At 51.0% G+C, this 25350-nt stretch overlaps 2 protein-coding genes across 2 annotated transcripts; both read left to right on the top strand.

Moving 5' to 3' along the window:
• Positions 1 to 527: 527 nt before the first annotated feature.
• LOC133350497 (uncharacterized) lies at positions 528 to 8381 on the top strand. The gene is made up of 4 exons (XM_061564837.1): positions 528 to 762; positions 7008 to 7374; positions 7486 to 7889; positions 8344 to 8381. Exons 1-4 carry the CDS (start codon positions 531 to 533, stop codon positions 8379 to 8381), a joined length of 1041 nt encoding a protein of 346 aa, XP_061420821.1. The 5' UTR covers positions 528 to 530.
• On the top strand, positions 7727 to 25106 carry LOC133350490 (nodal homolog). Its single transcript, XM_061564830.1, has 3 exons — positions 7727 to 7889; positions 8423 to 8596; positions 24119 to 25106. The coding sequence occupies exons 2-3, from the start codon at positions 8465 to 8467 to the stop codon at positions 24269 to 24271; spliced, it is 285 nt and encodes a 94-aa protein (XP_061420814.1). The 5' UTR covers positions 7727 to 7889; positions 8423 to 8464; the 3' UTR covers positions 24272 to 25106.
• Positions 25107 to 25350: the final 244 nt, after the last annotated feature.

The raw sequence follows: 25350 nt of genomic DNA, 5'->3' as shown, positions 1-25350 counted from the left end.
TCACGACTCAACGGAGCAAAACGGTTCGATAAACAAACCAGGCATCGCGTGGATCTAACCCCCACCTTTAAAACGCTCTTTCTCGCCACGCACGTACGAGCCCTTCTGACCCTACATCTCCTCACGTCCAGCTACATATTCGGGTCTGCAACGATACAATGGCGACCTCCTGCTCATCGCCTCCCGCTGTAAAAAAAAATTTCGCATCCTCTGTAACGGAACCAGCGTTCACAACCCGTGGACAATGAATGCCCCCGTCTCGCTGACCCGAATACACAGACAGGATTGCGGGCGGCGAGAAGATTAAAGGGATGGCTCATGTTTATGCATGAGATGGCGTGGTACTCACTATATATTAGGGCTCGCCAGCTGGAGCGCTATTAGGTAACAACACGCTAGGCATACGAGAAACCCTCCCCCCCCACCACAGAATGCTTCCTCATGATCAATCCATACATATCATATCGCTCGCCACATTGCTGTGGTGCTGCATCGCCGGCCGATCGGATGCCGGTGAATTCGAGGGGTTAATGTCGGGGGTCCAAATGGGGCTGCTTGCTAACCCGAGCGTGAGGCTGAAGGCAATGGAGAACGTGGGGGGCACGGCGCCGAGACATGCGCACCCCCACAGCCCTCTGCGCCCCCCAGGATACATGCTAGAGCTCTACCGAAAGCTGAGGTCGGACAAGCGTCTCGGGGTGACACCTGCCGAGACTGCGCTGCCCAGGAATTCGGACACAATCCGCAGCATTCCAGCGAAGGGTAAGTGGCTGCACGGGCGATTCGAGGGCGCACATCCACCAGAAAACAACGGCGCATTTCCACAACCGAAGCTCGGCAGTCGGTGCAAACACGTTTTGTGAAACTGCGTTGGCACGGCACCACCGCTCCTCGCATAGGCACTCATAGATCGAGACACCAATTGGTAGAACGGCGGGTGAAGTCGCGTTGTGGTCCAGGGTTTGAGACTGGCGATCTCAGTCGCATTGGTGTGGGTGACGGTGTTCAATACCTTCCGGGTTTTGCAGGGTACATTTAAAGCTGGAGGTTATTATGTAATTGATAATGCCATATCCAGGGCCTAGGAGGGAATGCAATTGCGTATGAGCTCATTTTGCCGGGTGATTTATTTCTAAATGTTTCTTGCAGTTGATAATAAATATTTGTTTTCTGAATCGAAATTTCGGAAAGTACTGGATTTTCATTCGTTTGAAGTTTACTTTTCAAAGAGCACTGCAAGTTGCGTCTTTCATCGCCTTCATCTCGGGGGTTTTCCTTCATGAACTGCGTTTGATGTCCGTACTCAAATGCCTAGCGGGATTCATGAACGTGATTTTTGTCTTGTATCGCCAAGAGCAAACCCACTTGCGCCATCGATTTACCTTAAATGCTCTTTAACTACTTAATGTTGGCGTGACTGGCAGCAACGTTGTTATCCGTGGCAGGCCGCGGAAAGGGGAGTGTAGAGCCGAGGGGTACAGAATGTTACGGGAAAGGGAAAAGGAGGTAAAGAGATGGAAGGAGAAACGGGCATGGGGCGATGAGGGTAGGGAGAGGCTACAAGAGGCCACCGACGCTGCTAAACGAAGCAGCGTCTGTTTTCACAAGGGGATAAGATGGGGGGGGGGGGGAGGGGCATTCAGAGTGGGGGTGACCACACATACATACGGTGATTTATTGAGCATGGAGATGATTTAGGTTAGTCATTGGGCAATATTTTGGTCGGAGTGTTGCGTGGTGGGGTAAATTATAGGTGCTTGCCACCTCTGCCACCCGGGTGGCAAAACCTCACACTGCGTGAAGGAAACAACGACTGTCAGTACTCCCTCGTTCGTTCGTATGGGCCCTTCCGCCAGCAGCGGCGTTATCGATTTATATTATATTAGGAAGTCATTTCAGCCGCTGCACCTTTAAAAAAAGGTGCAAAATCCTAACATGGCATGTTGTTTACGCGCGCTACTGGCGTCGAGTAGGATATTGGGGGCATCCGCATTCTCCCTGAACACTCTCACCAACCTGAACACTCTCGCTCATCTGAACACTCTCACGGACCTGAACGCGACGGGTCGCTTCCCTATAGCACGCGCGTGGCACCCCACACGGAGCGCCACGGCACGTACTCGGGGGCGCGCTGCGTGCTTTTGATGTCCGAACCGGAACGTTCGGCACGGGAGCCCGCAGGTGTCATCCGCTCCCTCCCCTGCACTGGCGAGCACGGCACCTCGGTGCGACCTCAGTCCCAGGTTGTGGACTCGACCCCCCCCCCACCTACTCACCCCTCCCCCCCATCTCCTCACCAACACTCTCAGCAAAGGCTAAAAACTTGGACGTGCGTGTTTATTGCAGCATGATGCGTTCATAGCGACACCCTTTGAACATAGCGCGGATGTGTGTAGAGCAGTAGGGATCTCTTACTTACCGACGGCTGCATATGACTATCGGACATGTGTGTTGTGTGTGTGGTGCACACCGTACGTTAACACGCGGTACGGTGTCAACGTACGTGGGGAGCGCTAGTGTAGCGGTTAGAGCGCTGCGCTATGACCCTGGCGACCCGGGTTCGATTCCCGCTCACGGCCAACACCAGTGACAATTATCTGAACCGGTCCTGGGCCTCCCCTAGGTCGACTCAGCCTGAAATGAGTACCTGGTGCGGTGTGTAAACATCGCTACTAGGGAGACAAAGGCGGTCGGTTGTGGTGCTGGCCACCCACCCCCTCGTGTACCGTTCCGGCCTTTATAGGTGCTCGCCAACAGCACTTGCCCCTACAGTCTGTTAAGGCTATACGGGGGATCTTTGTCTTTGGTGCACACCGTACGTTAGCACGCGACTTATTGTGCAATAAGTGAATGACGCAACACAGCGCGCTCGCTGCTTCTCGCACCGACGCCTGTGGCTGATGGCAGCGATGGATGAATATCGTCGTGTCGTATGCTGACGTTCTTTCTTGCCATGCTGTAGCCAACACGGGCAAGGGAGCAGCGCAAGGAATGTATGGGGTTGATTCTTGCCTTCGGTTTGGTGTCCGTCTGTCGCACACTCCAATGAGCGCGGTCGGCCCCGTACGGTGCGAAAGACGTTTTGAACGGGGGTAGTGGACACTCAATCGTGGGCCCTTTGCGGTCAAACATAAACATTTAACTTAAAATATAAAATAGTTTGAGATTTAAAAAAAATCTCATTTTAAATAACCAAAGCGAATGTGTTTGAGCTACGCGTATTTATCAGCACTACAGTAGCTCGGATAGCCGGCTAGTAAGTTCGATTAAACTAATGACAACCTCTGTAACAAAACCCTTGTGTATACGTGAACACGTAGTCGGTGTATCAGCGTGTGCGCGTTTCACTCCGTGCTACCAACACGTGCATTGTATCACAGTGCTGTCTTGTCCGTCGGTTCGGGACGTGGCCTTCCCTCATCTCCTCACCCGTCAACTCCTCCACCCCAAAACACCCTCTCCTCAGTACGATGGTGTTGTTGTGTTCACGATTGTGAAACTTCTTTTTGTATGTAACTTGTGAAATTTGAATAGAACGAGTAAAACGGTTGATAACTTTTAATAGTTCATCAAAATTGGTTTGTATATAAGCTATCGCTTATTATTAATCCGACACACGAGTTACACAATGCAATTGTGAATGTAGGTACTTTTTGAAAAATATCATATTGTTTTAATTACTATATTTAATTATTATTATAATTAATTAATTTGTTCACCAACACCACCTCGACCACAGCAGCAGCAATCAACACATCACTCTCTAACCATCGGTGCCGTCCCATCCTGATTATCCTTCCATCATCAATCGGTGTTGTCCTCCTCCCGCACCTCCGATTAGCATGGTTGGCAACGTACGGTACGAAAGAGGTTCAACGCACAGTAACTGTCGCTGCCGTGTCTGTCTTCTGGCAGTCACCGTTCTAAAAGAGCTCCTGAGCTCAATGTTTTTTTACTCGAATAATAATACACTTCTGAACATGTTATACTCGTAAATTACAGCGCTTCGTGTCGATATAATCATTGCAGAAATAAACCACAAAACCTCGCTGATCTCGTCAAGTATCATAAACCATCACCACGCGAACTGCGCTCATGCTCACGACAGCGGCTTTTGGCTCAGCCATCGAACAAAGGCGGTGACCGCATCGCGCGGCGCTCTCAGACGACGCGATCCTGCGGCCGTCTGGAATGCTCTTGCCTCCGATGTTAGGAAGCCACTGGAGCTATGATGCACTGTTAAATAATCTAGAACGAAAACGAACTTCTTGAGAACTGCTTTCTTGTGTTTAGTTTGTTGTTCTGCCCGCGCGCCTCCGAAACATGTTCAATGTACACACATTTCAATTTGAAAAGCGCCGGCCCACACAATATTCGCTCGTTCCCGACGAGAGAGAGAGACTCTGGAGGAGCCAGGCGGCGGTGAGTCACGCAATGAGCCATGCTCGGAGACGCGTTCAGACAATTGGGCGGTGGGAGGAGAGCCGAGCACCCGGAGGAAAGCCCACGACGCGCGAGTGAGCAAGACCATCCAATACGGAATGTAAGGGAAACAGTTCAACATGCGTACTGTGTTAGTCTAGTTGTTGGTTGTACTGGCTTCCCGTGGCGAGTCAAGGGTATGGCTCCTTCCGCGACGCACACGGCAGATGAGTTTCACGTTTGCGTGATTCACCAAGCCTCGCCTACACGGTGGTCGAGCACAGGTGTTTCTCCACCACCTTCTGGCTAATCCACTGCTGGATGCAGGCCTCGCACGGGTCGTCAGTTTGTGGGCCGCTGTTGTGCCACACTTCAGCCGCGTCAGCTGACCTCGCTCTGGGCGCCTTTGAACTCGCTCTGGGCGCATTTGATGTGAGCTGTGGCCGGGCACCGCGAAATCGAGTGTCGCGGTGCGCGAAACAGCGTGCCGCCGCTCGACCCCTGGCATTCCATCCGCCGAACCCTCGCCATCTAAGATGTGAGTGTTCGGCGAGATGTGTGTGAGAGAGAGAGAGAGTGACGATCACATCACTCTGAGTTTAAAGGCGACAGCGAGCAAGGCCACAGCGGTGCACAGGAACCATCGGGCCTCAAACAGAGTTGTGAAATGCGCGTCATCAGAGTCAACGCGGCCAATGTGCAAGCAGCAAAGCGTTCGTTAACCTCAATTGCCTTAAATCAGAACACATATTTATAATAAGCGACGTATCGGGCAATGACCCTTCATCATAGCACATGCTTGATACCAATGGCCCATCCTTCCAAACGCGTCTTCATGGCGAGCATTTCGCACCTCAGATTCAGCACGGCTGGCTACGTACGGCGCAAAAGAAGTTCACCGCATGCATCACACAAAGCACGTGTGCCATTGCCGTAAAAAACACGTGCATATTGCAGGGGCCACTTTCCCGAAACGTCGCCTATTACAGATTTTCTTTCGAGGCCCACAAGCGTGACTGACGAAGGGTTTGAGCAAGTAGCCAGCCAGCAGTTGGAGTTTTTCTAAAGACGGAGGCGCTGGTCCACTGCGCCCACTCGCAGGGAGCGCCCCTGTGCTTGGACGCCGTGATGCCGAAAGTGCCCCCAGCACCCACCCACCCACTACCCACCCCCACTACCCACCTCCACCCCCACTAACCACCTCCACCCACCCACCCACACTACACACCCACCCACCCACCCACTACCCACCTCCACCCCCACTACCCACCTCCACCCACCCACCCACACTACACACCCACCCACCCACTACCCACCTCCACCCCCACTACCCACCTCCACCTCCACTACCCACCTCCACTACACACCCACCCCTACTACCCATCCACCCCTATTACCCATCCACCTCCCACTAGTAGGGGAATCGTGGCTGCTGGTGGTGGGGGGTGGCTAGAGATTAGGGCGGCTTCCAACGCCTGCGTCTGGCTCCGTTGCGCGGGGAACCACCTCCGCCCGGGTCTGTAGGCGTCGCGGTGATGTGTATTGGTGCGCGCCGCGCGCGCGTGTGGGGATGTTCCGAGACATTTTTTTCCTCGCCATTGTCTCGGTCGGCGAGGGGGGTCGCGAAAATGCGCCGTCCAGTGACGACGTGACGGCGAGATCTCCTTCCTGGGCAGCGGCTCCTTTCTCCTCCTCATTATTTTGTGTGTGCGCGCGTGTGTGTGTGAGTGGCTCCTCTCGCGAAGGCCCCTTTGTGCTGCTGCGGCGGCATGCCTCACGCCCCTGCACACCTACGAGCTGTCACCTGGACGCGACTCGCCACCACCCCCCCTCCCCCTTCCTTCCTTCCACCGCCGCCACCCCGTAACCTCACACACGCCCCGTGTCGTGCGTGCCTGGGAAGAAGCAGCGACGTGACGGATCCACGACGCGCACTCCCCGAGGGGGTGCCCCCCCAGGCGTGCAGCGCGCTTCCTTGAATAGACATTTGCATACAATCGTCGTCGTCAGACTTGATCTATCCGCTGCTGGATGAAGGCTAACGTATGAGCTGACGTCACTGCTCCATCTCCGCAACGGGCGAGGCCCTTGGGAGCGTCGCTAGAGAAGCCGTGCGCTGTCCTCTTGTCTTGTTCATGAACTTTGTGAACAATTTATGCACGTGCATTGCGATAGAATGCTAATGCGTCTGTGATTCAAGGTATTTATTTAATACAGTATAGGATCTATGGATGCATTATTGTGTTGGGAGTATAATGATACAATGTGATTTATTAAAGGGTTGTTAAACAAACACGTATTCTTTATGCGGAGAAATATATTAAAGAGACATTGCCCCCTAATTTACGTTGGGAGTAATATTCTCCACAACGACGCTGATGATTGCTTTGCTAAATCAAGGAATTTTTAGCAATGTATTCACGGTGCTGTGCTGAGTTGCGTCGTTGATATTATGGCGATGTCATCGCTTTCTCACCAGCCCCATGGGCTGCTTGCTCGTTACTCGGGGAAATTGTCGATGCATGTGCGTACGTCTCCTGTCCACTTGGCCCGTCCCCGGTCCTGCGTGTCTCCACCCTGGCCAGGACGACAGGAGACATCGCGCGGGTGGCGTCTCAACTTTGACCTCTCCTCCGTGCCGGGTGACGAGACACTCCAGTTCGCCGAGATCCGCTTTCGGCCGCCCCCGCGGGCGCAGGACGAGTCGACCAGGCGCGGGCCCACCTGCTCGGTGGAGATCTACCACACCTCGCCGCCCGTGTTCGGCGAGGAGCCTGCAGATCAGCTCGTCGGCTCCTTCACCACCCCCAAGTTCCACTGCGGTGGTGGCGGCGGTGGCGGCGGTGGCGGCGGTGGCGGTGTGGCCGCCGCATCCGCGTGGAGGATCGTCGATTTCACGGAGGACCTGAGGAAGTGGCTTCATCACCGGCACCTGACGGCCATCCTCAGAAGGTACCTGCTGCTCGCCGTCCCGGCCAGCCGCGATTGGGCGGGGGGACACGCGAGGAACGGCGAGGAGCCGGGAGATACCGAGCGAATTTCTCTCACCACCGATGGCCACAGGGGACTCGAAGCCGCCGGTGGTGGAGTCGATGCCGGTCGGAGCCCGCCACAGCCGGCTAGAGCACGCGACAACTTCACGGATGCCGGGGCGCGCCCGCACAGGAGGTGGATGTCGAGGCAAGCAGAGGAGCCAGCTACCATGGTGGTGTTCTCCCGGCTCGACGAGGCGGAGGGCGGCCGCGGCAGCGTCTCGCTGCTGCACCACACCGTGGGGCACAAGCCGCACGCGCCGCTCTTCTCGGACGAGTGGCGCTCGCCGGCTCGGGGCGGGAGTCCCCTCGCCGACGAGGCGCCATCGAGCAGCCGGCGGCACAAGCGCAACGGCCACGGAGGAGGGGCAAATGCGGCGGTGCACGGGCGCAAGGACGGACTGCGGGGAGGGCACGGGGGCCAGCAGGGCAGAGGTACGTGTCTTGGGCGGTGGCACGCATCCGTGTGCGGCCTACCGACGGAGGTCGTCGTATACATGGGCTTCAAGGGGAGACAGGGACAAATGTTACTCTACCCGGCACACCACATCCACCAAACCTTTCGCTGCGGCTAATGGTTACGTGCCACCTACTCCAGTCTGTGCAGGGAAACCTTCATCCAGCGGTGGATGGACCGTGGAGGATGATGGTAACAAAAACATGTAATAGTCGAGGCTGATGTGTTGGGCCATGGCCCTTCAGAGTATGTTTTGTTTATTTCCCTTTTACGACGGATGTTGAAATAAATCACGCTTCAGTATACTGCTGCCCTTTTCGTCATTGGTCAGTGTGGCTCTGGAAAGCATTTCTTTACAGTATGTAGATTAAAAAAATTGTATTTCAGAAACATTTCTGTCAACTCTTCCGTGAACCCAATGCTTGATTTCAGCTGGACCTGAAATCATTCACAGGGCCATGACACAGTGAGGAATGTAGCAGTGTTGACGCATTCCCTTTCTCCACCGCAGCGGTATCAGGCGAGCCGTGGTGCCACCGGGTAGGACTTCTACATGAGCTTTGAGCAGATCGGCTGGGATGCCTGGGTGATTCAGCCGAAGAGGTTCAACGCGTACCGCTGCGAGGGCCCGTGTCCATCCCCTGTGGGTGAGCGCTTCCAGCCCACCAACCATGCGTACATGCAGGTGAGCCCATCACAATCACCATTCCGCTCCTCCACGGTTGGCTATGTCCGGTGCTAAAGAAGTTCAATATGCATACACGTACCATCGAGACTCGCGCGGTGAGCCTCACTCGGGCCCGATCACAGCCACCATTGTCATGAATTGCAGGGGTGAAGCAGACATTGGGTTACATGTCGAGTAATCAATAGTGCTCATCACCATAATATATTTTATGCGAATACTTTTATGTGGAGGGACAGATATGAAGGAGGCACATTGTGTGATTATTTTGTAACAGACAGGAGAACTCCTCTCATCCGCAGTAATTTAGAGGACCATATCGCAGATGCTATAGTCCCCAGGGGTTGTCTGTGATTGTACTCCTATCTGTGGGTACAACAATGGCAGATAACTATGGATTGAGTATTCAATATTTACCAGGCATGCTCTGGAAAGGCTTGCAGAGCCCCAATGTGATTTCAGAATGGGGCGGTCCTGCACCGACGACATATTTTGGAAGGAGTTTCAACAGGAATTACATCTCAGCACTTACGTATCTGCTTTATGGACCTGGTCAAGGCTTATGATACCAAGAATATGACCTGCATGCTTATGATCATTAAAGACTTTCACGACGGTGGGCAGGCCGGTGTAAATTTGCGTGGCCGGGAGTTGAAGTCATTCCCTGTTCACTTTTTGTAACAAGGATGTCCTCTGGCTCCTGTATTATTTAACATATTTTTTGACTATGTAGTTTAAGAAGCTTCCCATGGCTGTACCAGATGAATTTCCATCTGGTACGAATACATGGGTGTTATGTTTGCTAATGATCTGGTAATTGCTGCCCACTCTTAAGAAGGAGTTGGAGTCTCAGCTGTTGAACCTTGAGAATGTCACTAAGAGGTGGCACCTGGATAGGTATTTTGTGTCAACAAACACTCCACCCCCTCCACTTCCCATTGATGATGGGTCAATTGGGGAGAGAGTGGAGGAGCATATGTCTCACTTCGAATCAGTTGAAGCTGCTCAGCCTGATTCTCCATACGAAGATTCTGGTCTTCTTGGCCACAAATATGCCCTCCTTTTTCTATGCTTGAATAACTTGGATGCGATCAAAGGAACATCTGCACAGATTCAAAACATGCAGGCTAGCCTCCCTTGTTTCATCCTGGGTTCAACCAGGCTAAATTTTGGGAGAGTTTCACAGAACCTTGAAAGACCTAGACATATCAGCGAGCTCCTCCGGTAAGCGAGTCTACATTGGCATAGGTATGTAGCCCGCATGTCCAGCCACCGCGTACCCAGGCAGATTTTGTTTGGCTAAATAGAGGTGACTAAACGGGTGCAACACGGGTTAGAGAGGATATGGGCGAATGTGTCACAAGAGGATGTGGGCGAATGTGTCACAAGAGGATGTTGAGCTGAGTGGATTTGTCAAAGACTGGTATCAGCGGTGTCTAGATCGGCCTCTGTGGAGGAGCCTCGTGAAGGACGCTACTGGGCAGTTGCAGCCAGTCGCCCTCCAACGACAACGGAGGGCAGAGGAGTGATGCTCACAACAATGAACTGAGCACCAGGTGGATAAAACGCAACAAGTGGGCACAGGTGGTGTATCTGCCAATCATCTCAGTCAGTTAACACATAACACTGGAGTCTGTCCCGTGACCTGCTGTCAGTGAGCCTTCAACACTACATGTGACCTCAAAATGCACCTAGCCTGGCACATGCACCATGGTAATGTCAACACCACTTAGTGGTGAATGGTGGCTGTTGTTTGTTGTTTGTGTTTATGAGAGCATGTGTGTATAGGCATGAGTAATGGCGGAATTAAGCATGGCCCTGACTGCTTTTACTTTCTGAGAAACATTTATGCAATCCCCTTTCATAAATACTTTAGGGAATCAGAAATGGGACAAATGTTGGCCTACACAATTTATACAGTTATGTGAGCCATTCGGTACTCCAGCCCGAGAAGCTTACATAATGTCTTGACTTATGTGGGTGTAATGTGCTATTAATATTCTTAGTTATGGCAATATGTGCAGTGGCTAAATGGCAATGTTGAGGTCTAATAGCCACGGGAGGGCATCAGGAGGGGATTCGTGCAGTTTTGCTATTCCAATGTTTAAGGAGTGCAGTCTACAGTGGCTGACTAAACGGTCCATCGTTTGGGTTGCGTGGCTTGACATTCATTTTACATTTAGGAAGGAGATGTGCACATCAGCCTGTTGATGTAATGATGCAGTTGATGCTTACGCCACCCGTGTCTTTGAGGAATATCAGTGCCAGGAGGCATGATGTTTGGGTCTCCAATGAGGTGTTTATTCTGAACCTCCTCGTTGTTCCACTCTGTTTGCCAGCGTTCTTCCGGATCTGGGTGAGATTCTAGGATGGCGACATAACGATCCCGGAGGGGGGATCGGGACCTGAGTGGGCAGTGAGTTACACTGTTCAGGTCTTGTTTGATGGGTAGGTGGATGTCGTTGGCAAGAAAAAGTGTAAACTTCATTGCAGTTTGCATGTTTCTGCAGACATTTGGTTGCAGCATAGTCGTCAGAACAGCGAGGCAGGTGATCGGTGTTGGTTTCAGTATTCCGGTTGCGATGCGCATCACGTTATTTAGTTGTTAATCTGGCAGTTTTTTGTGTACGAGTTCCTGGACCAGGCTGGGGCGTAGTGATTCTGCCACTGAGCAGATCATCGAAAGGGCGGCAGTTCGCAGCACATCAGCTGAGTTGCCCAAGATCGTTCATAGATCTGTTTTATGTGGGGCTTGAAGATTATGCTTCTGTCCATGACAAGCTCTATCAATCTTCGAGTGGAGTCATAGCACACTGGGCTACGGCACCTTCCTTGGGGTGGGATGCGAGTCACATGCTTCGCTTGGTCTACACGAAGCTGACTTGTAGGCCAGCACGCCTCTAGAAGCCTCCTCTTGCCTGTGCGTGGGGGTTTCCATCATTTACACAGATACCTTTTTTGCGAGAGTTGTGTTCTTGATTGAACACACGGTGATAAACTGCTGACTTTTCAAAGTCCCCTCTCTATACATCGATTTTGTCCTCCAGTCGTCTCCCTGTTTCTCCAATGTAGCGACTTGCAATTTGTGCGATGTACGCCATCAACCACCCTGCTCTGCTCATCTCGATGGACTTTAGGTTTTACCCTCATTAGGTCTGACCTAGGGCTCTTGACCGGCTGGTGGTGTGCTGCCTGTATGTGATGTTTGTTCAGCAGGTGAGCTAGTTCCTCCACATTTAGAAACATGCGTCTATATTATTTACAATATTGTTTATGCTATAAATGTCCACATGATAAGGAAATTTGTTGTGCTATCATTTGTGGCCAGGTCGCTTCTGAAAAAGAAGTAAATAGCTCAGTGGGATTTACCTGGTAAAATACAATCGTTTAATTTTAATCTTTTTTGAGTGATTTTCTTACCTTTCCTATACTTTGCACTCCTATTGTGTTTGTATGGTTTGTTGTTGTAAAGTGCTGATCCGCCCCAACTGGGGCGGAAAAAGAGCTTTATAGAGCCTCTGATTCCTTCCGTATGAATGGATATTCTGATTCTGACTCGCATTTAGAATATCGGGCAGTGGCAATGAAAGGGTTGAGGCAGGAAAATAGTGTGGTTATTCTGCATGCAGACAAAGGACATGCAGCCATGATTCCGAAGCAGAGAGGACAACGATTGTAAATCGCTCAACTTCCTTTTGGACACGTAACACAACCACTCACCACATTCATCAATAACACTGTGGCCTTCAAAGGAAATGTGTGATAGTTGGTGTTTTTTTGGGAATGGCCCTTCTTCATCACGTGCAAACAAAGGAGTGGCATTGCCAGAAACGTCCCCTCTTATGATTTGAAAGTCTCTGATCCTAAACATTTCTTGAAAGCCTATTTGAGCCTATTGAAATCAGAGGTTGAGGCCCCTGTGCCTTTCAGTCGATCTGAAAGATGCGAGGAGAGACGCAGAAATGGAGATTGAAAGACACACAGAGGCACAAAGACCCACGACACAGAGACATACTTTTGGTATCAGTGGGCTTGGGCAGGACGCATCATGGCGAGTTGGGATGGGCGATACAAATAATTGAGTGGCTGCTACAGAATGGAACGCACCCAAGGGAATATCCGGCGAGGAGATGAAGTCCTGAGATTTTTTCATTAAGGCTGTAATTATAATATATATTGGGGGGGAACACATCCCCACATCCCCCCCAATATTCAAATATGCTCAAAATGTCCCCCCCAATATATTGCTATAAGTATATAAAGAAACGTAATAATAATTGCTATGCTGTGTAAATAAAAACAACAATTTGCTAAACCTTAGCCACAATATCTAGACTTGTCTTCATATAAATCAATCCATAGATGTATCTTTACATGATTATGGTTGTACTTTATTAATCCCTAATCTCAAACATTACATACAATGAAACAAGAAATGGTAAAAAAAAGTAAAAATAGAGCAATCAACATTATTGTAAAAAATAAAATAAAAAGTCCATCCCATGTGTTAGTGAATTTTTTTTAGATTTTTAGGCAGGAAATGAGTTTTCAAATTTAGATATTTTTCTGGGTTGGGACCCCCAGACCCCCTGGAAGATTTGGTCCCCCCCCCCCCCCAATGTTGACAAATGGCTATGGCCTTGGTTTTCATGTGCAGGCGCTGGTCGGATTGTCGCATCCAAGATTGTCAGAGGTGGTGGCGTTGGCACGCGGGGGACTCCATTAATCCGTGGCTTGACCACGGCGTTAAGCACTGCTCCATCAACCTGGGGTCCCGAGTTCGATTCCCAATCGTGGATAACACCATATTTATTATCTGAACTGGTCCTACCCCTCCCCTAGGTCGGCTCAGCCTAAATGGTGTACATGGTGCAGTGTGTAAACATCAGCACTGGAGACACCAGGATGCCCGTCATGGTGCTGGACCCACCAGCCCCATCGTGCGCTGCTGCGGACTTCATAGGTGATAAACAAATACACCGCCTTCACATATCTGTCCCTCAACGTAAAAATAAATAAAACAACTTTTTTTTACTCATCCCATCAGTGGGGCTGGCTGACAGCATTTGCCCCAACAGTCTGTTAAAGGCTGCATGTGGGATCTTGGTCTTTGTGTGTGTGGGGAGTCGTAATGCAGTGCTTGGCGCACTGAACTCCGAACCCATTGACCCAAGTTCACGTCAAGATCAGTCTTTGGTGCAGTCTGTAAGACAACACTGGGGAGACAAAGGTGGCCGGGTTTGGTGTTGACCACCAACCCCTCATGTACCGTGCAGGCCTTCATATGTGCTTGCTAACAGCACTTGTGCCCAAAAGTATTTAAAATCCTATGCCAGGGAGCTTTATCTTTGTATGAGAGTGTGAGTGCGTACGTGTGTGGGGAGCGGTGGTGTAGCAGTTAGCACGCTGCGCTACGAACCCGGTGACCCGATTTCGATTCCCGCTCACGGCCAACACCTGTTACGATTATCTGAACTGGTCCTGGGCCTCCCCTAGGTCGACTCAGCCTCAAATGATTACCTGGTGCGGTGTGTAAACATCGCCACTAGGGAGACAAAAGCGGCCAGGCGTGGTGTTGGCCACCTACCCCCTCATGTGCCTTGCTGGCCTTCATAGGTGCTCGCTAACAGCACTTGCCCCAACAGTCTGTTACGGCTATAGGGGGACCTTTTATTTTGTTTGTGAGTGTGCGTGAATGAGTGCGGGGGGGGGGGGCGCAATCACTTGAAAACAGACAAGTGGACTAATGCAGATACACTCATTCACGCGCTAATTAATGCAACATATACAATCATTAACGCACTCACAAAGACAAAGATAGCCTTAAACAGACTGTTGGACCAAGTGCTCCAAGCCAGCGCCACTAATGGAATGTAAGAACTTTACTTTGTATATGGAGGGACAGACATGTGAAGGAGGAGTATATTTGTTTATTTACCTACAAAGGCCCACCACCATGACCGGTGTCCTTGTCTCCCCATTGTTGATGTTTGCACTCCCTACCAGGTACTCATTTAAGGCTAACCTAGGTAAAGTCAACCTAGGTGAGGCCCAGAACCGGTTCAGATAATCACCACCGCTGGTGCTGCACGTGAGTGAGTTTATAGTGCGGTGAGCGAAACCCCATGGTAGATCCACTGCTGGATGGAGGGCTCTCCAAGTTGCTGCCATCTCTCTCGAACCTGTGATGCAGCAACCCATCCACCGATTTCATCGATCCATTCCCTTGGTGGACATCCTCCCTGATGCATTGCGATCTTTGGCTGCCACGCCATTTTTTTTATTGACCACCGTCCATCACCCCTTGAAGTGGCTTGTCTTGACCAGGCCCACGTATGAACGAGAATTCGTGTTTCCCTGTCTCTGTCTTCATCTCTTGCGTTTCTATGTCATCGAGTCTCTTCGCATGTCTCCCGTGTGTCTTCACGTGTGTCTGAGGAGATTGAATCTGCCTCGATTGGACGCTATAATAAATGTCTATTAAATTCCCTCAACAAAGAAACTTGCAGCACCCAATATTGAAACATTTGTGGATAAACGACAAATGTAAACATTTAGGGTAAAATCGTGGATAATCATAGACAATTGAAATCATAGGGTCGCAGATAATAGAATATCCATGGATGCTAAAGCTCCCTCGGGTAAGGAGAGTTGTGGGTAATAGGTTAACGGATAAGAATAGTTATCCTGTACCAAGTAAGACAATGGTTAATTTCAGATATATATTTTTGAATGAAATAGAAAAAGCATCACCAAATTCAATACTAAGCACTGCTATGAAAAGGTGATCTGCTTTGAGGAAAGATGTCACAAACTGTCTCTGTGTTGTATGTATTAGGTGATAAGGCAGTTGGTAATAATGAATGACCTAATTTTTTGTGTTTGTGCACCAATAATTGTGGTATGGAAATGCTTTGTTGAAAGTTTGTGTACCAGTAAGTGTATTTTAGGAGGTATATACAGTGTGTGGCTGAGGAAACATCGATTTCACGTACATAATAGTTCAAATTTAGAAAATACATAAATGCAGTACTGCCCATTTTCGACTATGCCAGCTCTATATATATTCCATAACTCTACCAGCTCTACGTATATTGCAAATCTATATAAGCTCTCTCTATATATTGCAGCTCTATGTATAGTGCAAGCCATATGGTTCAGAAGGACGAGGATGTCCCTGACCTCTGCTGTTCCCACGGCACATAAAGTATTCTTGCGAGCATTTTGCCTTTCAGTCGCAGGGCCGTTAATGTTTTGCTAAGTCAGGGGCTTGGCAAGTGCAATAACAAGAAGAGACATTTTTTTCGAATTCGGTAAAAAAAAACCTCGATATTTCAAGAGCCGACATGCATGTGGTGAATACGAGATGGTGGTCCTTAATAAATACACGTCACAAAACAGTCGCTTAAAGCCGCAGATTTTCCGACCCTGGGCTAAGCACAGCAAGCTGTCTGTCTAGATGTCCATGCCCACGTGCAGCAGGCGCTGCGTGGTCTGGAGCATGCCCCTGGTGGGGTTTCTTCCTCCCATCGAGATTGCCGAGCATGGCCAAAATGGTGCTTGCTCTCCCATCGTCCCATCTTGAACGACGCAGGAATGAGCAGATACGAGTATGTGACCGTGCCTGTAGGAAGGCGTCCTTTAGGTTCATTGGATGCACGCCCATCGTTCACCTCGAATGAATCTGAACCCTGGTATTGTAGGACCCGCTTGTCTTGTTGTGGGCGAGTGCTCCACCCTGGTATTTGCTGGAGGAGACGGGCGGAAACTGCTGAAAGAGGTGGCTGAGGTCTGAATGACAGGCGACAGCCAGATTCCACAACTCTTTTTGCACCCAGTCGTCTGTTGTAGTGGACGAACGACCCCCCAAGAAATAATGGAGAGGCGAAGGATCTGTCCAAAATACTGTCAAAGCTGCTGTTTTGTCATCTGGAACAGTCTGCCGACTAAAGTCTGGTCAGCCGTGACAGTCGGTGCTTTCAAGAGCAGACTAAAAACACTTGTTTTCTCTTCTGCCCATACCCATGATTACTCTTCCAGGCCAGCAGGTGTCACCCTGTCATTACATCACCCCCCCCCCCCTCGTATAAAAGATAGCCGTCCCAGCTAATATTAATAAAACGAATTAACAACAGCGATCTTGTCTTAGTTTTATATAAGGCAGAACAAACCCCAATAAAAAAAAACTCTGACCAGCAAGCCAAGAAGGTAAGGGAAGAAGCGAAGGAGGGCGAGCGGGAAGGCAAGAGAGGAGAGAGAAAAAATTATCCACAAGACACGCGAAAGCGATCCCAACCCCCTCTTACACACACACACAGGGACATTCCTATTATCGGAATCTATAACATTTAGACCAAGTTCTCGATGCTGGCCCGTCCGCAGGAACAATCTTCACCTTCTGCGCAGGGGATGTGGGCTCCACCGGGAGACCCGGAGAAGTCAGTTCCATATCTGGCTTCACAGGTGCTGTGGCCCCTGCTGCAGCAGGCGACTCGTTGCGTTCGGCGAGACTTCGAGATCCATCAACCTTCAAGGGCTCGGAAGCTGTGAGCTGCATAATACAATCCTTCTGATGCACGCCCTCCGTAAGCTTTTCCCCCTGCTCGTAGGACACAACAGACACCGGCCATACACAGTTTGGAGATGAGGCGTCAGCTCAAGGAGGAACAAATGGCTTCAATCGCGATGGATGAACAAACCAAGAGTGACGGGCTACCTGTACACGTATGCACTGCGGCCGCCTGACCTCGACCACGTCAGTGGGGCAATGCCATGGCCAATGTAACTTAGGGGACGTACACACTGGCACTTGCAGGAAATGCAACCACGTCTTGTCACCTATGGACCAATGCAGTACGTGGTCACGCTTCCTCGCATTCTGTTCATTAGCCGCCTGTGCTTTGGCGGTGTTTACTTTGGCTGCTTCCCAGGCTGCCGAAACGCATTCAAGCAGTAATTTGCAAGGGTGTAGGCAATTTTGAGTTCCCTTTTTCTTTTGACAACCCCAATTGAACCTCCATAGAAGGTTCATTCTCCCTTCCATACATGAGAAAGAACGGTGAAAAGCCCGTCGAAGTGTGGGGGGCCATCCTATACGCGGCCAACACGCCCGGAACATGCAAATCCCAATCAGTCTGAGCCGCGCTAAACGCCTGACAGAGCATGGATGTCAGGGTTCTATGCAGCCGTTCCACCATCCCATCCATCTGGGTACATTCTAATCGTCCTAGTGCCCAGCGCATCACAAACTTCACGCAGCAGCTTCGAAGAGAAATTTCGCCCTTGATCAGTGAGCAGCTGCTCAGGGGCCCCTTTGTCCATAACATATCCGTGCAAAAATGCCTCAGCAATCGAAGCTGCCGACTGGTCGGGCAGCGGCCAAGCCATAGGCCATCATGAAAAATATTCAACACCCACTAAGATAAACTTATTCCCCCTCTGTGTGGCCGGAAAGGGCCCAAGCATATCGAGCGCGACCAACTCGTTAATCCGCGAAACTGAAATGGATTGCAGCGGAGGCTGGGACTTCCTCAGTGGTGGTTTCCTATGTGCGCACTCCATGCAACCTTGAACCAAGTGGTACACGTCGCTCGACCTCCCCTGCCAATAATAATCACGTTGCAACGTTAGCAACGTCTTCCATACCCCGAGATGCAACAATTTGTCTTTGTGCACCACCCGAGTCAATTTCCCTCAAAGTGCGGTGGGGACTACCACACGACAACAGTGCAACACATCCTCCCTTAACATCAACAGGCCCTCCTGAAGGACCGGTCGTGACCCATCGGTGAGAGCAGACACCTTGTGGCTCAACTCAGCTCGATGCCGTAAGGCCATGAGGGACACATCTTCCATTTGCAACCGCCTCCACTCAGCGCGAAAGGTGCAAAACACTGTCACCCGGCGCGACCACCTCGGCAAGCTCTCCCCCCGCAAGCGCTGTCATGACGGCAGTAGATCCCGCCGCCGGAGGTTTACAATGGCCCGCACCGGACAAACATGCACAGCTCGCCCCTTGAGGCAAGCGGGACAATGCTTCTCCACACAGCCCTGATCGACCAGGATCTTAACGGGCATCTTACTTAAAAAGTCAGTGCCCAAAAGGCAGGGCACCGCCAGCGTCCTCGAGATCAGCACAGGCCAAGCAACAGCGATCTCGCCAATTTGAACCTAAATTCCCTGAGTAGAACCCAACACCGCCAAGGAACCCGCAGCAGCCGCAATCACTTGCCACGCCAATTTCCTCCACTGTGTGCTTGAGCTAGGCCAACCCTGTGTAACAAAATTCTGCCGCCCGGCGTCAATGTGTGTGCGATGCTAGGTGGAGATGACCCTCGAACCCCTAGATGTCTGTGATTGCAATATGGGCCGGGTGTCTGATGTGTCGCGACTCGCCTTTTGGGGTTGAGATGCAGCCATCGCTGGAGCCGGGGGCACCAGAGTCGTTGTCGGGGCTCGAGAAAGATTCTGACACCCACGCGAAAAATGCCCCGGCTGGCCGCAGCGAAAGCAGGTAAGCAAGGGCCTCCGCAGCATCCGATCCTCTTCCTCACGCGGTCTCCAGCTCCTCTGATGCCGCGTGGCATCTCCACGACTCCGACTCCACACCGGGACCGCAGCTGCGACATCCTCATCCGACGGCAGGTCCACGGCCGGCTGCATCACAGCGTTCCGTAGTGACCACCCATCCGGCACACCATCCTGGTTGGGGTCTCCCGTCCGCGCCGCCATTTGAGACAAGCATCTGGCGGCCCATCGGGATGTCTGTTCGTCTTCGTCAATCACTGGCAAGACAACTCTCATTTCTCATGCGAGCCCCAACATTATTTATATGACAAGTGAGTCGAGGGCTTTCGGGTCCATCGCGGGGTACGCCGCTTCTCCCAGCGCTAACAACGCGCTGTGGTAGGTGGGAGGTGTCTTGGCCTCTGCTCGCCTACGCTGCAGAAACTTCTTGCGTGAGTCAGAAGGCGGCTCGTACACCTCCGCCATTTCAGCATAAGCACCCTGAAGTGTAGTCTTCTTTGCAGCCGGTATGGCCCTGAAGACAGCAAGAGTGTAATCGTCCAAAGCCGTCAGCATAGCTTTCAGCGCCTCCTCCTCAGTCCAATTCACCGACCGGAAGGCTGCTTCAAACCGCCAGGTGAAGGCACTCCAATCGCCCCCTGTTGCGACAAATTCTCTAAGAGGAGGTATCGGCGAGTTCTTTCGGTTCTTCTTTCCCCGTTTCCAGCGGCGGGCATCGCTTTCGGCGAATCATGCCCGGCTCGTAAAATGGCGGCTATCGGCCGCACCTTTCCTGCGCCACGCGTAATGGCGGCCTCTGGCCTCGTGTTCTGCGCACCACATGTAATGGCGGCCGTCGCGCCAGCGGACATTCCTGCCAGAACACCGAACCCCGGCGCCTGGTCGCTCCTCTCCGGCGAGGTCTGTGCAGTCCGCCCCGCCATCGTAGTTGCCGTAATGAGCGCCGCCAACTGCGAGACCATTGCCCGCAGCAGCTCAAGTTTCTCTGCCACCATGTGCCAGCCCTTTTTGGGCTGCTGCTTCAGAGAGGTTGCTCCTGGTCCCACCATCTCTGGCGCAGCCAACTCTCCCACTGCGGCTTCAATAACCGGGATCGTGGTTCCCGGGGCTGTTAGGAGGTCCTGAGTCTCATCTTCATCGTCGTCAGAAGACGCCACAGGTGAGTTCCGCTGCTTCTGGTACTTAGACATCCTTCCTCTTTCGTAAATTTCCGGTATGCCGACCGCAATGGGTTGAATCTGCCCATCGCAGTGACATGTGGAAGTAACTGCTTCAGACAAAGGCGCTCTATAACCTTTTAAATCGTACTCAGATTTGAGATTGGGCGATAGTTTGCGAGGTCACTATTGATTAAGCCAACTTTTTTCAGGAGCGGTGTTACCTGTGCCATTTTGAACTGGTCTGGGAAACAGCCCCTCGCTGAACAAAACATTCGCCAGGTGGACAATCAACAGTGCGAGCGACGTGCAATCATCGTCACATCTGCCACCGACGTTGGTGATAAACCTGGAACATAAGTTCCAGGTTGATCAAACTCAGATGACAAACCGGGAGCATGTGTTGCCTTCAAGTTAGAAACTGCCGTCTTGATAGTCACAATTTTATTGGCGAAGAATCTCACAAGTACAGTGCAGAAACCTGGTTCATCAAGAACAGCAGTGATGTAATTTTCAAATTGAGCTGCAAATTAATCAACCGTCGATGCAGGATTTAGACGCACCGATAATGACCAGATCTTCTGACGGAAAGCATCGTAGTTCAGTCGTTTCCAGCCTCGGTACTGTATGATGTCATTGTGACGAGTAGGTGAATAATCGGTCATGCCACTTTGCACATCACGAGACTGTGATTTGAAATACCCACGTATTCAAAAACGTTGGTCACAGTTACGGCACCGGCAGATGTGAAAATGTGATCCGGTATATTTCCCGAGCGACATGTTGCACCGCTGACGTGCCAGGTTAAACTGTGACTGTCGATAATTTCGGCGAGATTGCTGTTGATTTTACCACAAGAACTGGTCGGTTTCGAGACAGTTCAGGTTACCACAGATGATGTAGCTAGAGCCAAGTGACCCACAGTTTAGAAGACCAGAAAACTCGGAAGATAATTCCGACAGTGGTGAAGACAGCCGTCGATAGATGACAGCAATCACAAGCCCCCGCATGCTGTTCGTTATTTTCTGAAGCAGCAGCTTGAAAAATGTGATTGTTAATGAGTCACTAATGACTTTGTGGTGAATCAATGCGACCCCACCGTCGTGCGGGCTGCCTGTGCCAGGCTTTCTGCGACAGTGCTGATGTCTGTTAGGCAGAGGTGTGGACTCGAGTCATGTGACTTGGACTCGAGTCAGACTCGAGTCATGAATTTGATGACTTCAGACTCGACTTGGACTTGCATAACAATGACTTTGTCCCACCTCTGAGGTGTGGACTCGAGTCATGTGACTTGGACTCGAGTCAGACTCGAGTCATGAATTTGATGACTTCAGACTCGACTTGGACTTGCATAACAATGACTTTGTCCCACCTCTGCTGTTAGGTGCAGCCTTACGCTTAATTACATCCGACTAGTCGTCATATACCCAGGTTTCGGAAAAGGCCAATATGTCAAGTCCACAATCATCGATCAAATCGTGGATCAGCGCCGTCTCGTGACTATGGAGCGTGCGCTGACAAATCCAAAGTTGAAGAACCCTCGTCTGGGATTTGGCTCCGATACCTGACATCAGCAGCAGTGTGGTGATGAAGGCACTCTTCCACGATCATGTGGGATGCGGGGCGGAAGAAGAACTGACCAGATCTGTAACACAACCATGCGCAAGGCACTGCAACAAGCGATGAACGAGGTCGGGTAGGGGGTCAGAATTTCCACAGCAGATCGTAGCACAGCGTGGTGTGGAATTCGAGCAGTTTGAACCGGAAAGTCGGCGAGTGAGCACTCCCTTCTGCACGTTGGATACTCGGACGAGTCTACTGGGGAGTTCTCACTGTGGTATCGGCGACGTTTGGGTAAAATATAATTGGTTTAGTCGATCCAAGCCAAGAGAAGATCCTGGTATGGCCCCACATTGTCCAGGGAAGAGGGGAAGCTTTGCTTGACCAGACGACTCGGCTCGCTCAGCCGAAGTCACGTGAGACCGGGCCCGGTCGCATGCAGCCGGGCAGCAGCAGCGGAAAGCACAAGTCACAGTGTTGCCAGCACAAGGTGTTGTTGCTGTTGCAGTTGCTGCTGTTGTTGCAGTTGCTGCTGTTGTTTCTTCTTCTGCTATTGCTATTGCTGCTGCTGTTGCTGCTGATGTTGGTGTTGTTGTTGCTGTTGTGTATGATTGGAATACTTTGATCGAGACCTTTGATTAATGCATTTGATCAAAAACTTTGATCAAATGCCTTTGAACCAAGCAAGACCTTTGAATCAAGGCTGCCCCCTGGAGGTGGGATCGTCGAGCGGAGGAGGCTGGAGTTAGCCTGCTTGCACACACAAGTGGTGCCAGCGCCGTGCCGTTGGTTGCATTCCAAGGAGTCCATGTGTCGGCCTTCTGGGTGCACAGAGCCCGAAGCACGTGCAGAGTAGGGTCTTCTTCGGGCTCCAGCCAAACTCACCGCGAGATTGCATGCAGCCACCAGCGCTTGGCAGGTCCACACGAGCCGTACGAACACGTACTCCCGTGGACTTTACACAACAGCGCATTAAGCACTCTCCAGCACAGGTGTCAGTTATCTCAGTCCTGTGAACCCATGGCATCTGGGTCTGTCCCGTAATCTCCTGCCGGTGAGCCTTCCGATTATGAACACTGCACGTGACCCCAAGGTGCACAAGCAGGGTGGTGACGTCACCTCCACTCTGTGATGAATGACGGTTGTTGTTATGTATTTTGAATATCTATACCAGCTGTATTTATATTATATGTATAGTTGTCGACTTTAAGCTTCTCCCCCTGGGTTAGAAGAGCAAGGCAAGAGTATGTAGTCATTCCGTACTCCCTCTATACAACCTCCTACATGGAGAGTTGTTATTTATCATGAGAATTCACGGTGGACTGCAAAGACACATCCAACATGTGTACAAAATTTGCCCATTTGTTGTTGATAATTAGAAACACACCTTATAGACATTTTCAGTACATAAATCCCCAAATACAGCGGTGCAAAATGTTGGGGAAAGTGCTTTTAACAAGCATCTATTTAGTGCGACTAACACAGCGCCTGGATGCCTCTGTCTTTCCCGGTGCAGAGGCTTACATACCACACCAGGTTCCTATTTTAGAATGTTTTGGCCTTGGGGAGAACCATAGTTTCACTTCACTACAAACCTGGCAACCTGGATTTAGTTCCCTCGTCACTGACAGCACTAACTTCTGGTTGCACATAACACCATTGCTGAACCCAAGTCGTTTGGCTGATGTTGCAATGCTTTTCTCACTGCGCCACTGGTAAACGTCGGCTTGGCAAACAGAAATAATGCAACGCAGTACTTGTGAGCGGAACGATTTACATGTGTGCAATGGATCTCGTGTACAGTTGACTAATTCACGAGCCCAGATAAAATATTTCACTTGTCATTAGCACATGAAGTAGGCACACTTTGTTGCTTTTTGTAGATATTCATCTTCGAAGACTAAAGTCCCATTCTTGCATGGAAATGTAACTAATTTTTTGGTGATGCTGTGTTGGCAGTTGCGCTATGAATGTATGTGCTATGAAGAAGGGCCATTTCCCTGTACGTCACCTATTATATATATTTACGTTTAAGGCAGTGTTATTGACGAATATGTTGAGTTTTTTTTATTATTGCATGGAGCCACCTGCTCGGCGTTAGTTACTCAATGTGCTTTAATAGTCAGATTCAACGATAATAATCATCACAAATTGCTCGCTGGAATACGTCGCGTCCGGCCGACAGCTGTGCCACCTTTGGGGTGGCCGCCACGGCGACGGACCGTTACTGCGAGTCTCCCCCTCCCTAAGCGTCCGCAACGTTGCTCTTGTGTTGTAGAGCTTGCTGAGGTTCTTCAAGCCCGACAAGGTGCCACCGCCGTGCTGCATTCCCACACGCCTGAGCTCGCTGAGCATTCTCTACCACGAGGAGAACACTGTGCGGGTCATGCACCACCGCGACATGGTGGTGGAGGAGTGCGGGTGCCACTGACGGCGGAGGATGCGTCAGTGTGAGCGCGCGCGCGCGCGCAAGCGCGTGCGTGTGCGTGCGCGTGCTTGGGAACCTTTGTCCCACGGATGTTGTCACGGTCGGTGGGGCGCATTTTGAGTGGAAGAGTCGGGAGCATGGGGTTGCTCACGTTTGCGTTGCGCTCCCAGCTCGCGTTTCTGTTCGCTCGGCCACGCTGTCCTCGCGGTCACTTCGCCCGGGGTTTTCATCTGTCCATTTTGTTTGTATTCGAGTACAGCAAACCCTTGCCCGTCGCGGGCGGGGGGGTTGTTGAAAATAGCTGCATTCGGCAAATCCGCTATCTGCAAACTCAAAGGCAAATCTGAAAACGAGGATTTGGTTCAGCGTTCATAGTACGACTCCTCTTGTTTTATGTTAACCAACATCAGGAGCCGGCAACCAAAATAACAAGAGTATTTTTTTTCGAAGAGTCGCAACGCACGTGGTGAATACGAGACGGTGGCCCTTAATAAATAACATCACGAAGCAGTCCTCAAAGAGCCGCATGCGGCTCCGGAGCCGACCCCTTGCCCTACATCAACCCAAACACTCAATAGGAAGTAGTTTGAACGTAAAATCGAATTGAATTTTTCTCCAGTTCGATATAACTTTTTACGGTAAATGTATATAATGAGAACAATTGATGTAGTGTATACAACGCTGCGCACATATCCGTGACCAGTATTGTGCACACTACAGGAAGACAAATAGTATGGCTGAACCTCGCGGGGCCTCCTCACTGGAGGCTGGGAACACCGCATGGCCTGGGACAAGAGGGGCGCCGCGTTTGTTCAGACGCGGCAGCATCGCCGCGAGCATCGCAGTGACGATGCGTTGCAGGAATCTCGCGGTCAACCGCGAATGGCCGAGCCACGGGGGGGGGGGGGGGGGGAGGCGATCGGCGAACTGCCACCTTCAATGAATTTGGCGCAAAACCACGATAGCTCAACCTGTGAGAGAGGGGGGGGAGCGTTTGCTGTACATATCGTGCAATTCAATTAACAGTCATTTGGGGATTTTATTGGATGAAAAATATATTTGTGTATATATTACGTCTTTAC

Source organism: Lethenteron reissneri, chromosome 34 (genome assembly GCF_015708825.2).
Source record: "Lethenteron reissneri isolate LAM-NWPU_2019-01 chromosome 34, ASM1570882v1, whole genome shotgun sequence".
Taxonomy (NCBI): Eukaryota; Metazoa; Chordata; class Hyperoartia; order Petromyzontiformes; family Petromyzontidae; genus Lethenteron; species Lethenteron reissneri.
Note: the sequence above shows the minus strand (reverse complement) of the source record. Positions and strands in the feature narration are given on the sequence as shown.